The sequence below is a fragment of the Stereum hirsutum genome (assembly GCF_000264905.1).
Source record: "Stereum hirsutum FP-91666 SS1 unplaced genomic scaffold STEHIscaffold_9, whole genome shotgun sequence".
NCBI classification, from domain to species: domain Eukaryota; kingdom Fungi; phylum Basidiomycota; class Agaricomycetes; order Russulales; family Stereaceae; genus Stereum; species Stereum hirsutum.
Window position 1 is genome coordinate 1,323,807 of NW_006763139.1, and position 14,054 is coordinate 1,337,860.

Genomic DNA, 14,054 nt, shown 5'->3' on the forward strand with positions numbered 1-14,054 from the left:
AGGACAATATAGCATGGTACTAAGACCTGGCCTGACTGACCTGCCACCGTTGCTCGTCCTCGTTGCTCACAGCTTTACCGCTATTCACGCCAAAGAAGGATAAATCGACGAACTTATCCATCACACAACATTGCAACAAGCGCCCATGCGAAGACAGGATTTTGACAGTTCATCAAATACCTTTGATCATGCTCAGGCTTCTTGACCTGAGACATCCTGAGACTCGCCCTTGGCGATAAACCGGGATGTCATCCCGACGGTGGCATCATTCAGCGAGACGAATCATCTTGGAGGGACAAAGCAGGTGTGAGACGAGGCGAGGGAGAGAAAGAGAGACGATGTTGGCTTGTCTACTTATTGAAGGACGATTGAAGGACGAGAAGAGGTAAGAAACTTAAAAGGCGACGGAACAAGACAGTTTTTCCCACACAAATGAGACGAACCTGAGGTGCGTGGCCCGTGGGGAAAATCTCCGTTATTTAGCGCCAAGCCTCGGGACCACATACGCTGCAAATCAATATCAAACCTGTCAATTGACGCGCCGAGGGTGTAAAAAAAGACTTGTGGACTGATTGACTGCTCGGAACGGATGAACGGAAAACTTGGCTCCGTGCAGAAATTCATCGTGGTTTGCAGCCCCCAAGACCAAGTTCAACGACGCTCTTGGCTTTGCGGTGAGGTCATGACGGTAGGCAGCGGCAAGGCAGCGGTCAGGGGGGACAACCATCTAGCAGCGCCTTCTGTCTGCTGCAAAACACGGACGATGACATTCGACGGTATCTTTGATACAGTGGACGTAGACCCGAGTTCGTCGATTTTTTTCTTGCCGATGAGGCTGCTCGACTGAGAAGGGAAAGTCATCAATAGTAAGCTGGCCTTTTCAAAGCAATGGTACGGTCGCAGGCTGTGAGCTTCGCGCAAGTACATCAGATAAGACAGTTGGCTGGATGAGAATGGATGTCAGATAGGCTGAGAGGCAGTATCAGTCGTTCCTGTGGCACCGAGTATTAAGACCTGCTTGATGAGCGGGTATAGCGCGTAGATCATGGTCAGTAGTTCATAGCCCAAGCGACTTGAACTTGGATAATGGTGCCTGAAAGTAGATAAAAAAAGGCTCAAAGACGCGTATTGACTATGAACGTGTGTACGATCATCGATCTGAACTTGTTGAGCATGCCTAGCCTCGTCCATTGCTGTAATGAGCTCGAGGCTGAGCGTCGTCTCGGGACTCGGACCTTTTTGGTGAGGTATCCATCGTACATTCAACTAAACATCTACCCCCGCTTCAATTTCTTCGGATCCTACACACATCCAGTCAAGCCAACATCAGTTATCCGAAAGCAAAGAGGTCAAGGGCCTGGGCAGGACTCACATTCCCTACATCCCCCATCTCCACATCTCCTTCATGATCATAGACTCTCTTCCTCCCCGACGGGCTCAAACTCCCCATAACATCGTCCTCCTCGCCCTCCATTTGGATATCGTCTTCGGACGATGAGCCAGCGGGAATGGCAGGAGCGGACCAGAGGTGGATTTGGGCGTCTTCGCCGCCCGTGAGGAGGACGTTGTGCTATAATTTGGTAGATGTGGATTTATTTGGACATGAGATAATGAGAAGAGGGTAGAGAAGGAGGGAAACGTACCCGTTCATCCCATAACATCGACCTGACAACGCCACTGTGGCCCGTTGACCATACACGCTCGAGTGCCCATGGGGCCTCCCGATCTTCGTAGTCTGCATTGCGGATGAGTGCGATATCACCTCTAAACCGCGCACAGAAGTCAGTCAGAATAGCTAGTCCGTGTGACGGAGAGTAGGCGCAAGAACATACTCGTTCGATCCTACGAAGACGCCCAATCCGCTGGTATCGGACATGTGGCAACCAACGAGATAGTCCGTTACCCAGGTATTTTGAGCCGTATGGACCGAAGGGCTGCGAATATCGAAGTCCTGTCTTTGTCTAACTGCTCACATTTACATCAGCCCCGGACATACTCACCAAAAAGAAAAAAAGAGTGAAGTGCAACTAGAGCGTACCTCATGCGTCCACGTACTAAACGTCTCCATATCGCTCGCCGCCCACACGTACCTCGATCGTCCACGATTTTGGTGAAACCAGCCTACTTGGGATATACTGCATCCCCAGTTACTGACTTGAATGACGGCTTCGTCTTCATCTTCTTCGTCTGCGTTTGATAAGCTGATGAGACCGTCGGAGGACGCGGAGAGGAGGGTTCTTGGGTGGGATGGCGCGGGCGAAGACGTAGACGTAGACGAGGACGGATGGATGAACAGTGGAGGGCTGTTATGTCATCGGAGTGGGTCGAGGCGTGGGTGCGGAGGGGTGCGACGGGATTTCGTGGATCCCTGCGAAACAAACCATGTAGTTGAGGAGTTGTCTATGTTTTGAGCGAAACGGGTAGAACCTATGTTTTTTTTTGACGCGACGCGCGAACGGCGAAGTGCGCGCGAATTCGAAAGGGGAAGTGCCTGTTTTGGATCTGGATATTTTTAGGAACTCACGGGCGGGCCGAGAGCGTGCCAACTGCCAAGGCGTGCCGCCAGAGCGATAAATCAGCTTTCACCAGGGACCTCCTCCATCTCCCTGCTGCAGTACTCCTAGGAATATCCTCGCATTTAATCAGGTTCAAGCTTTGAACGACTTGCTGGGAGCGTCTTGACCCACAGTACGGAGTTTTTCAGCGACATCGGTGGGGGCGAAAACCCCCCTCAAGCCGTCACGTTTCGAGCTCATTGCTTAGGAACAGCTACGCGACCTGCTCTAACCTGCACTCAAATATGTCCTTTCTGTATGCCTTGCTCGCATTTTGATGATATTATAATGTTGAAGTGACTGTTTATTTTGTTGGATAGGTTTTTGCGTAAAGCTATCCGAGATATCTACTCCGGATAGTCAACCGACATGAAGAGTTCTACGCGTTGATCATGCTGTTCGTGGAACGGCATTATCTCAGGCAACATAGTTCGTCTGGTATAGCTTCTTTGTTTAAGTTGTGATTGCTCAGTGCTCACATCAATGTAGATGCCTCCTTCTCCGAGAACTTTTATGGCCTCAAACGCCGGCGCCGACCTTTGTTTGAGACCGAACGAACTAAAACAGCTGTAAGTGGGGTCTTTCCAGGGGAGAACCTACGAACAAGGGAGGTATGGCGCTCTCTACTCCTACTTGTAAGTCCCTGTGTATCTTTCAGTATGGTGCGACATCGACGAAGCAGTCAAGAACGTGTAGGTAGGCCTGCCATACATTCGTGCCAAAGCGCAGGATTACTTCGAGGACCTTGGCGGAGGGATTGACTCAGATCTCATCGATGATGCGGGAGGACGGCAAATTCGTGCACTGATAGAAGAGGTATGTACCTATCGAAGGTCAACCACAGAACCTTCTCTGAATGAGGAACTGAGCTATTGAGCTACTGTTAGACCTGGCGAGGACGATGGAGAAGACTATACAAGAAGCTTTACCCATGGCTGAACATGGGCTTCGAACACTGGCTTCTCGTTTACAACGTCGCATATTTATTCGAAAAGACGCCATATTACCGACTGTGGTTATCCTGGATAGGCGTCGACCTCCGTCGACTCGGCATCGACGACTACGTAAGTCTACATCCAAGACATTCTTCGTCGCACTCATAGTCTTATCCTTCGCTTGACGTATAGCGCGCGGAGTCCCTCGCCGCTCAAAGGTCCTCGGCCACAACTCCTCCTCCTAAATCTCACCTCGACACTTTACGCCACATCTTTCGTAACTCTCCTCGATTCCTCCTCGATTACCTCAAGCTCCTCCTTCCCACCACAATCTTCTTCATCAAATTCCTCGAATGGTGGTATTCTCCCTCCTCCCCCGCCCGCTCCCTCATCCCCCGCCCGCTCGCTCACGCTCTCATCTTCTCCGCTCGGTCCATTCATCCCGCCACCCGCCCTCCTTCGACCGCATCCACAAGGACTGAAACTCGACGGACGAAAGTACGGCAAATGCCCAATTTGCGGGGAAGGGATCAAGAATGCCACGGCATTGCCGAGCGGGTATGTGTTCTGCTATAGGTGCGCGTATGAGGAGGTCGAGAAAAGCGGTAGATGTCCGGTCACGCTGTTGCCGGCGAGGGTGTGGCAGCTGAGGAAGGTGCTTGTTTGACTTCGATCCGCTCACTTCGCGGTTTGTTTCGCGGTATACCACCTCTTGTGGCTTCGAGATTTATCGAGTCAACGTATTCTTGTACTCTTACTCTGTTTGATTTGTTCACCGTGTCCGTGCCCACGGTCTCTGTTCTCGCGAGTCTTCGGTAAGACCTGGCCTACTGCTCTCAAGAAGAGCCGGCCTCAGCCTCCGATGCCCAGGCTATCATGAAACTTGGTCTGCTTTCTGGTATTCATTGTTGTCTTATCTCTCTCGAAATGTGTTTATGTATTCGGTCCTCTAGGCCTCTTCTCCCGACGTGTCCCTTATGTATTCCTTCTCCTAGATCCTATGCATTATGCCTCTGTATGTTGCTTTCCGGAAATTTCTCAATATATCACCGATATTTCTATGCTGTCTTGTCATATTAGCCGGGCGATCTAGCCGTGTGGCGACCTGTGTGCTCGATTGTCGGGAAAGGTTGCACAGCTTCTTAAACGGGTCCGAATTAGGGCTAATATCAGGGGATGGATAATTTCAATGCTCGACCATTGCCAGGTTCCTTGTAAGGAAGCCTGGTTAAGGTCTTTGGGAGGAGGACATCGACGAACTACTTTCCCCCAAAAGCTATTATGTCTGGCAACTTTGTTTTGGTGGAGAGACGACACGGGAGCGCAGTATGGTTTTTCGCACAGCACATAACTGATCAAGAGCCGCGATGAACATGGACTCGGAGGTCACTTGGATTCAGTGTGTCAAGCGTAAGACAAAGTCTGCGACAGCCATACGAACTATCGAGGGGATGGATACCTCAATGGACGAGTCCCGTGCTTGACCAAGCAAAATATCGAGCATAACGCCTCTGACGAAGAATATTCATAGCTGCGAAGCGACCGAAGAGGCTTCGTAGGCCTGAAGCGCGCGTTGTAGTGAGATAAAAGCACCACATTGATGTAAATGAATTTGCGGGAAATGCACAGGGTAAAAAGCAACGGCAGCAGAACCAAGATATTATCTGATCTGTATTGCGTGTGTCAACACTCCTCCTTGTCGTGTCATGCTGACCGTCACAGTAATGGTGGAGCTTCATCAGCGCGACATCCTTGTGCTCCTTGAGTAAGTTCGGCTTCGGCGTCCCCGCGATGGCAAGAACAGGAATCATGTCGGGAACCTTCTTGAGCTCAGCAGCCATTTTTGCTTTTGACATCTTAGCTGGTGTATACCCTGGGCACCGTGCCTTTCTCATTTTTTTCCATTGCTTCTGAATGTCCTGGCCGTATTGGGTCGTATGAACCCACGCCTCCTCCTGAGATACAAACCAAACGAAAGACATATACGAGGTTAGCAGATGCAAAATATCGAAGAGCAGCAATAGAATGAGTAAGCACCTTCTTGTCATATCGCTGGTGGAAGCGACTAGGTTCAAGGCTCTCGACGCCTTTTCTACACACGTCGCCCCTCACCCCATCGGGGCTCACGCTGAGCTTGGCCTGTGTGACGAGATCAACTATCTTCCCTGTATTCTTATCCTGTATCGCGTTGTGCACGTCGGGACCTTCAAGCTTGTCAGGATAAATGATTGCTGCGCCCCCGGGAGTCTTGACGTAATTTAGGTAATCAATGGCCGTCTCTGTCTTGTAGGCGAGCTGGGGGCAAGGGCCCGATGTCGCCGAGACTGCCGACGCTACATACTTGCCAAGGTCCATGCGAACACTGACCAGACGGAATTCACGTTTTGCTAGGTGTGCGAACTTCGAGTCCTCGGCAATTTCGAGAAGATCCTCCAATGGTGCAAAGTCCCCCAGCACATCCACGATGACCATTGGGATTTGGCGTTCGAAAGCTAAGCCTCTCGAGACGGGGTCGTCCAATGCCGACCAGTGTGATGACATATGGTCGAGCAGAGCCTGCCTGCAATGGATCCTCACCGCAGAAGACACCAACGGTTCGTCGAACCTTGCGATTCCTGTATCGGCATCGTCACCGTCATCGTAGATGAGCTTTCCTAAGATAGATTCGATAATTTTGCCTATTTCTTTGGTGACCGAAGTTCCAAATCCGCCCACCGTTTGGTGCAAGGTGATGGTATAGACAGCTTGCTTAACAGCTAGAAAATGCGGGTCCGATCAGCGTACTATTCCCATGACACTGGATAATGCTAAGGCATCACTCACCGTCGGAGCAGCTATCGAAAGCATCCCAGTCAATGCGATGCACTACTACCCGTTCCATGATCTGCTCGACGTTATCCTCAAGCTCGGGTTCAGCGGACTCGAAATGTTCAGCATCCGTAGCAGTCCAACCTCTGGTCCAGAAGATGACGAGACGACTAAAAAGGCGATGAGGAGATCTCGTCCTCGTCTCGAGTATGAGCTCGATGAGCCACACTGTAAAGTCATAGCTGAAGGCGAAAGAAACGGCTGTGAGTGATATTTTCAGGAGGTATGGAAGACTGGAATGGCACATACCGACCACGAAGCCAAGTCACTGCCCGTGTCAGAAAACTTTCGAAAGACTTTTTCGAGATACCGTTTTCGTCAACCCAGCCTTGAAGCTTGTTCCGTAAGAATTCCCGGTGTTCCTCCGAGTTACGAAAGCCACCTTCGATGGAAACCTCGACTGTTTTCCAGCCAAAGAGGGTCGCAGTAGGTTCGAGAGCGCGCCTCATGGTGTCCGCCGATACGCCGCTCTGACTAGAGAAGACGCTGCTAGTGAAAATGCCCAACTTCATCCAGACAAGGAATATCTCAGTCAGAACTGAGCAAGGTTTGTCGGGGAGATCACGACAGCGGAAGTGAGAGGTGTTCCATAGAAGTAGGCCAAAGCTAGCCTCGTCCAGCAACAGAGGAAAAAATTTCAAGAACCTTGGGCATTTCGATGTAATTTGATGCCAGAAAAAACGAATGAGTCGGTGAAGTACTTCCGTAGACGCTTTTCGAAGCAGTGCGGAAACGCGCACGAAGATGTCCTTGAGGGGCCCAGCACGATCCGGGTCACATAACTCAGAGGCCACTTCAAACGCGGTCCAGTCATGCAGCCAGTCCTCCAGCGATATGTCGTCCGGCCTACAGTCAAGAAAGGCATTGAAGACGAAGACTCGACTACAGGCTAATGTTAAGGCGATATGTTCCACCGCCTCCCTGTTGTCCTCTATTTGCTGGGGATCTTCGGCTATATCGCTAAATTTGGACTTGTTTTTCAGGATTTCCGTTATTGCTAACTGAAGGTCCTGGGAGCCGTAAATCGCGGAGCCGTTGGGGAATGTTTTGCGTAGGCCCCCCTCTTCCCGGAAAAGGGCGAATAGGAAGCCACCTGTCTCCGCAGCATGCTGTATGCAAGTTTTGCTCTTGCCTTGCCCCTGGTTTCCAGTCAGAATCCTAGCACTGTGGCGTAAGTAAACGTCAAATGATCTCAATCAGGGGCAACGTACGTGTTCTGGTGATAAACAGCAACACGCTTGACTTGCGCTGAAAGCTCTGCAGGGGGGGAGTCAAAATCATCCAGGGTCAGAGACGTCACGCGGCCATTGTCGACTCCAAAGCGTTGGGAGATGCGGTTGCCTCCACGAAGCGAATCGAACAAGGGTTTAAACTCAACCTCTAAAATGATTTTGAGCCACTTCATGACTACTGGGTACGCCTCCTTCTGTGGCGTAGCTGAGAATGAGGTTAGAATCAATGTCATACGGCAAAGAGACAGTATAACTCACTATTTTTGGCGAGAGGCACCAATTTGGATGGGGGAGTAGAAGCTGGAGGAAATAGTGTCAGTTTCACACAGCAAAGCAGCGAAGAATTTGACGTACGATAGGTTCGTGTCGGCGGTACAATAGGCCGATTCAGCCACACTTCTGCAGTTCAAATCAATGAGAGTATCATTAAAGTGAATGTAACGAACTTGCCGTGGTGAGTGAGCTGATAGAAATATCGCGCCAACTCGGGTGGGGAGCGAGAGCCACCTAGTTCATGCCGAAATGCATCGGTCAACTTTCCAAGATCTGGGTGCGAATGGAGAAGTTGAAGTGCGTGTCGTTCGTTTGTTGTATAGTGTAAAGCCCAAGCTGAGAAAAAATGGTGATAGTTTGCCCATTGCAAACGAAAGTCAGGATCTCTCGATTCTGAAGCAGTCAATAACTCTTGACACCGGGTTTCATGCTGCGTTTTTTGGGAAGGGGACAAGGCTTCCCACGGAGTGACGCTTGGGGAAGTAGATGGTGCTTCTGCAGTGGGGCCCGGCGTAACAGTGTGAGGAGGGAACATTGACGTAGAACTCGAGCGGAGCTGAGAAGATTGGCCGGGATTGGGTGAAGGAGAGCGAGCAGAATGTTCGAGCGTAGCTTCAACGAGTTCGAAATTATTGGCCGGTATGGGGAGCCTTAGTATGTTATGGTCAACATCAGGGTGAGGTCGATTCGACCCGGAGTTCAGCTCAGTAGACAGGAGCCTATCACCGGCAATCTGTTCCCGAGTCAAAGCGAGCCCATGATCGGGAGAGTGAACTAGAGCGAGATTTTGGGTGCCAATACGTGAAGACCTTGCACTAGGCTGCAAATTAGTCAAAGATTGGGCTGCTACAACAGAGCCCGACTGGGCAGTCTCCGAGGAGAGCACAAGCAGCTTCCTGAGGTTGGGCTTCGTGGGAGGGATTGGGACTGGGACTGGATTAGGAGCTAGGATGGAAACGGTACTTGCTGCGATGCTCCTTCTGACGCGTTCTCTTGTATTCCTCAGCGAATAACGGTTCTGGCTGGTTGTCGCAGGCCTTGTCGAGGAACAAGTCTGACGTTTCGGCGGTGGGGAGGTTAGATGGCGCTGGTGATGCCGCTTTGCTTTTGGTTCAACTTCAGAAACATCAGCGTCCACAGCGGTGCGCTGACGCTTCCTGAGGTTGGGCTTCGTAGGAGGGATTGGGATTGGGACTGGATTGGGAGCTGGGATGGGAACGGTACTTGCTGCGATGGTTCTTCTGGTGCGCTCTATGGTATTCCTTAGCGAGTAACGGTTCTGGCTGGTTGTAGGCCTTGTCGAGAAACGAGTCTGACGTTTCGGCGGTGGGGATGTTAGATGGCGTTGGTGGTGACGCTTTGCTGGCGGTTCTGCTGGGATGTTGACGTCGACATTGTCGCGTCGACGTTTCCCTAACATACAGTTCTGGATCGGCCGGAGCGCATACATGGCGAGGGTATTGGATTGTGCAATCCTCAAAGGAGGTATGTCGCGGAACGCACAAGTCGCAAGTCGTGGATGAAAGGAGCGAGCGCGGCCCGGCATGGCCCGGCGCGCCGGGTGTTGTGTCTTGTTTGCTTTGGACACCATCTCACGCGTCGGTTGCGCGTCGGCTAACACCTCCCGAACTTCTTCCTTTCCCTACTTTGCAGCGACACAGGGCAATCCCAACCTCCACCACCCATATAGCCTTTCCGCTGCTTCCTACTTTCTTTCCCTCTACCACCATCCTATCCTCCCGGTGAGTATTCTCATGCTTTACCTGGTTCTTTCTGACGACGGTTCTCTAGTCTTCTCGAGACACATCAGTAACTCACCGTGAGTTGCCCTATACCGAAAGGACCATGGCCCGCAAGCGAAAGAAGTCAAACCCAGATGCTGCAGACACATCGGACGGCCGCGATGGCCTTCCACTGGCAGGGCCCTCGCCTCCTGAGCCTATTCATGCTTCCGGCTCGAGCAGAACTCTCCGTCCTCGGAAGCCCTCCCGGCCAAGCCCTCATATACCGGTGTCTCTCCCTCGACAGCGTGTGCCTGTAGAAGATCGTCTCCCTGAGCCCCACGTAAAGCGCGCTCGTCTCGGTGCTCACGACAAAAGTCAGCGCACCGCTGTGGACGCTGATGTTTCCGAAGTTGAACCCAAGGCAAAGCGGCATCACCAACGGCATCTGACCTCTCGACCGACGAAGCGCATAGCCCGTAACTCGACAAAGCCAGCTGTTCCCATCCAGACCCGTTACTCGCTCAGGATGACCCCAGATCGGATCCGTAGAAGCCTTGCAACATCGAGGCCCTCAGTTTTCGTCGAGCCCACCGCCTCTGTTCCCGTCCAACATCCAATCCCTGCTCGCAGTCCAACCCCTACCGCGGCTCTCATCCTAGCTAGCGCTCAGGCTCCACCAGCTGTCGTCTCCACGCCACCTTCTGACCCAGTCGCTGCACGTTCAATCCTGGCCTACACACGTTCTCGCATTCAAGCACATCCAGTCCCCATCCGGATCACGCAGATTCTCAACCCTACTCCGGCTCCTATCTCAGCTCCTACTTCATCACCTAGTATCCCGATCTGTCCCTCAATACCTATCCCCTCTCGTCCTCCATTTGACATATCGATCCCGATCACAACATACGTACCCACGCATCTCGCTTGGAATGAACTTCCCGAATCCGAGCAAGCCCGTTTGTCTGCTCAGTACGACGATACAATCAATCGAGTGTGGACGGTATACCGCCTCTTCCGTGGGGCTGGTTTCGATAACTACGCTCGAGCACTGGGGTTAGCGGCCTGTGATGTACCCGACGGTAGAGTGAAGGGGATTACGCTGAGGACATACCCAGAGCTTGCAGACATCATGATCAAATTTCGCGTAGATCACAACCTCTATGAGTTTTGTCATCATCGTGAGTGCAGCCCCCCTATCAGTACTATTCACAAGACTTATCAAAGAATGCTAGCTGCATTCCAAAATGTGTTAGATGCACCAATCGACGAAGCCATGTCCAAAGTAGAATCCCTGTTCACCCCGTCATCAATTCTGCATCCTTCGTCTCACCGACCGCCAATCTCACTGATTCCCACCGGTTCACTCGCTATTGATTCCCTTGCGCATCCTTACTTCTGGGACCGCGATCGCGTACGGCGTAGCTTTGTGGAACGAAGGTGCGCAACGTTGACTCCTATCCATCGTCCAATCATCTCATTCACTCGTGATCATTTACAAGACCTCAGAATGATGTGGCTCCCCTTCCGCGGACTCCAGAGCTCGTGCTCGGGATCAGCGCATACTGGGGTCTATACTTCGCATATTCGCCAAACAAGACAGCAGAGGAAGCTCGTAAGAGCAAGCTTTCCCAGGATTTGATCCTGGCGATTGAAGACCTTTCTACCGTTGTGGACGCTGCGTCTCACAGCCCTGAAGCCACATCGTGCCGCGCCGCTATGGCCGAACGCTGCTTCTATGCTCTCTACTTAAGTCGCGTTGTCGTTCTCTCAAGGTTCTTGGATTGTCTCCCTCGAGATTTACATGTGCGGTACGCGCGTGCGGAATGGGCTTCATTTCAGCATAGCCCGCCATGCACTATAGAGGGCGATGACATATTCTCAGTAGTTTATCGGCACATAATGAGGGCCCAATGTTCCACTGTCGATTTGAAGCGGACGGCTGAAGCTCGCTTTGACTCCCTGCATTGGAAGAATCAACAACACTTTGATGACGAATACGGCACCCTACCATTCTATATTGTGGTCGATGAGATTGAAGCAGCCGTTCCTCAAACCATATCGAGTGGTCGCCGTCCGGCCTGCTCTCGTCTTGGCATCAACACACTGTTCTATGGATTTGATCAACCTCCGTGATGTTCTTCGTACGTGCACTCTTTCTTCTGCCTTGTTTCACGTTTCCTTACATACTCTTCTACAGAAACTTACGGACGTTATGCATCAACACCAGTTACACGGCCATATCCTGGCACAGTCCATCTACAGCAATCGGCCAGTGTCCGAGTCCACCGAGTCCAGCATCTTGGCTTCCATCAACACACTGTTCTATGGATTTAAATGACCTCCGTGAGGTTCTTCGTACGTGCACGCCGTCTTCCTTCCGCCTTGTTTTGCATCCCTCACACTTTGTTCTACAGAAACTTACGGACGCGATGTATCGGTACCAGCTACATGACCATATCCTGGCACAGTCCATCTACAGCGATCGGCTAGTGTCCAGCGTGCTGGTTTTCATCACCTATGGTTCATGTACCTGTACTCGTGCATCTTATACGTTTTCCCCGTCTTCATCCGCAGCCTCTCGTTTTCGTGCTGATAACAGCTCCATGACCATGTCCTGGCATAGTCCATCTACAGCGATCGGCTAGTGTCCAGCGTGGTCCTTTGCATTACTTGTGGTCCATGCACGTTCCCTCATCTTCGAACCGTTGTTTTTGTTGTCCCCTTTGCATCATTTGTGCTCCCTTGCCTTTGATATCGTCTCGTGGTTTCTATTTTCCTTCGTGGCGGTGATTTTAGCTACATAACCATGTCTTGGCTCAGTCCATCTACAGAGATCGGCTAGTGTCCAGCGCGGTTCAACAACCCTGCGGTTACAAGTAGTTTGATTCCGTCTTTCTCTGTTTCTCGACCGTTTGATCTCCCTCTTTTTCGCTTTCATTTATGTCTCGCGGATTGTGCCTGTATCTTGCTTCGTGTTCATGTATTTTGTTCCTGCAGCTCTGCTTCATGATGTTGTTGTTCGTTCGTTTACGTCTCGCGGATTGTGCCTGTAACTTCTTTTCTGTTCATGTATTTTGTACCCGCAATCCTGTTTCGTGATGTCGTTAATCTTTCGTTTATGTCTCGCGGACTGTGTCTGTATCTCGCTTTGTGTTCATGTATTCCATTCCCGCGATTTTGCCTCTCGATGTCGTTGATCTTTCCTTTGGTCTGTCTTTTGTGTGCAACATGAGCAAGCACACATCGTTCGCGCGTCTTCCGACGTTCGCTGTGTTCAGATTCGTCAGAAGCTGCCACCCCGTAGCTCTTCGTTCACTCCAGGACAATAGAACGCCTCAGAATATCAACGACACTGTAATGATTGCAGGAAGGCCCAGCAACAGACGGCACTGAACTCAAGACAACGCAGTTGCGAGCATTAGAGTCGTCGTAACTGACGACAGGCCTTCGATCGAGTCGCATCAGTCGAACCGAACGGACGACAGCGAGTCAAGAGCCCCCGGAGTTATTCACCCGCGACTCTCACTTAGACTAAGTAAGTATGGTGTTCGCTCTGTTCGAGGCTCCAAGATCGCCTTCTTTCTGCTCGCCCGCTCGTAAAACGAAAACTGTGATGATAGACTGAGTACTGACGGGATGTGCGAACGTAACAGTAAGTGAATCAAGCCTCCAGGCGGAAATGCATCGTGGCACCGTCGACCTATCGTGGGGAAGGGAGGGCCAACTCGATGTGGACGTTTACCAAGAACGAATGTATTAGAAATCAAAAGCCGGGCGTCAACTGAGTACTCGGAGGTATACTTCGTGGACGGTAAAGTGAAGCAGGCACAAAGACCGATGATCATTCAAGATAGATTTTACAACGTGCAGTTAGGGGTTTTCATAGCTGAGAAAAGATTAAAAGATGTAATAGTTGAACCCATCGCGCAGAGATCTATTCGCACCGAAAGCAAGTTGTCAGTGACACGGCAACACACAGAAGGAACGCCGCCAAAGACTCACCTCTGCATAATCAAGAGATCGTACGAGAAATGCACGATGCGATGGTCCTCGATCTCCCATGCCACCCCGAGACACGGACCTCCAGCCACTCGTCGATCCTTGTTTTTCTCCGGGGTGCCGACACGCCCAACCCGCGCGTTTATACATATTCGAAAGGTTCATCTCCTTCCGTTTATCGACCGCCAATTCGTCTCGGAACATTCGGTCGTGCGCAGCGCGGAGGGCGTCAGCTTGACGATCTCGCCGTTGTACGCCCTCACGCCCTCGAAGAGCTCCTCGGTGGGCATTAAGGTGCAGTAGTAGTACGCGACTGGGAGGATGATCAGGACGGATTGTTTCTCCGCGACGTTGGCGGCCCGGAAGAGTTCTACCTTGTATGAGTCTGAATGGGTGTCTAAGTACGGGCTTGTAGTCCTCGAGTTTCGATGGGAAGCGGGAGGCGAGTCGGTGGATGGCATCATGGCA

The 14,054-nt window shown here is 51.4% G+C and overlaps 5 protein-coding genes across 5 annotated transcripts; 2 read left to right on the forward strand and 3 right to left on the reverse strand.

Moving 5' to 3' along the window:
* Positions 1-1,274: 1,274 nt before the first annotated feature.
* Positions 1,275-1,876, reverse strand: STEHIDRAFT_158200 (uncharacterized protein; the record flags this gene model as incomplete). The annotated part of the gene is made up of 4 exons (XM_007305527.1): positions 1,275-1,301; positions 1,373-1,570; positions 1,644-1,764; positions 1,833-1,876. 4 exons carry the CDS (start codon positions 1,874-1,876, stop codon positions 1,275-1,277), a joined length of 390 nt encoding a protein of 129 aa, XP_007305589.1.
* A 736-nt stretch (positions 1,877-2,612) lies between these two features.
* Positions 2,613-4,290, forward strand: STEHIDRAFT_140168 (uncharacterized protein). Its single transcript, XM_007305528.1, is given in 7 exon segments — positions 2,613-2,811; positions 2,876-2,984; positions 3,045-3,190; positions 3,252-3,371; positions 3,443-3,619; positions 3,683-3,854; positions 3,874-4,290. The coding sequence occupies 6 exon segments, from the start codon at positions 2,948-2,950 to the stop codon at positions 4,155-4,157; spliced, it is 936 nt and encodes a 311-aa protein (XP_007305590.1). The 5' UTR covers positions 2,613-2,811; positions 2,876-2,947; the 3' UTR covers positions 4,158-4,290.
* A 660-nt stretch (positions 4,291-4,950) lies between these two features.
* Positions 4,951-9,409, reverse strand: STEHIDRAFT_158202 (uncharacterized protein; the record flags this gene model as incomplete). The annotated part of the gene is made up of 9 exons (XM_007305529.1): positions 4,951-5,051; positions 5,205-5,445; positions 5,528-6,246; positions 6,314-6,540; positions 6,608-7,516; positions 7,570-7,795; positions 7,868-7,890; positions 7,945-7,989; positions 8,037-9,409. 9 exons carry the CDS (start codon positions 9,407-9,409, stop codon positions 4,951-4,953), a joined length of 3,864 nt encoding a protein of 1,287 aa, XP_007305591.1.
* A 299-nt stretch (positions 9,410-9,708) lies between these two features.
* STEHIDRAFT_158203 (uncharacterized protein) lies at positions 9,709-11,720 on the forward strand (the record flags this gene model as incomplete). The annotated part of the gene is made up of 3 exons (XM_007305530.1): positions 9,709-10,765; positions 10,820-11,024; positions 11,087-11,720. 3 exons carry the CDS (start codon positions 9,709-9,711, stop codon positions 11,718-11,720), a joined length of 1,896 nt encoding a protein of 631 aa, XP_007305592.1.
* Positions 11,721-13,747: 2,027 nt separating this feature from the next.
* On the reverse strand, positions 13,748-14,047 carry STEHIDRAFT_158204 (uncharacterized protein; the record flags this gene model as incomplete). Its single annotated transcript, XM_007305531.1, has 1 exon — positions 13,748-14,047. The coding sequence occupies one exon, from the start codon at positions 14,045-14,047 to the stop codon at positions 13,748-13,750; it is 300 nt and encodes a 99-aa protein (XP_007305593.1).
* Positions 14,048-14,054: the final 7 nt, after the last annotated feature.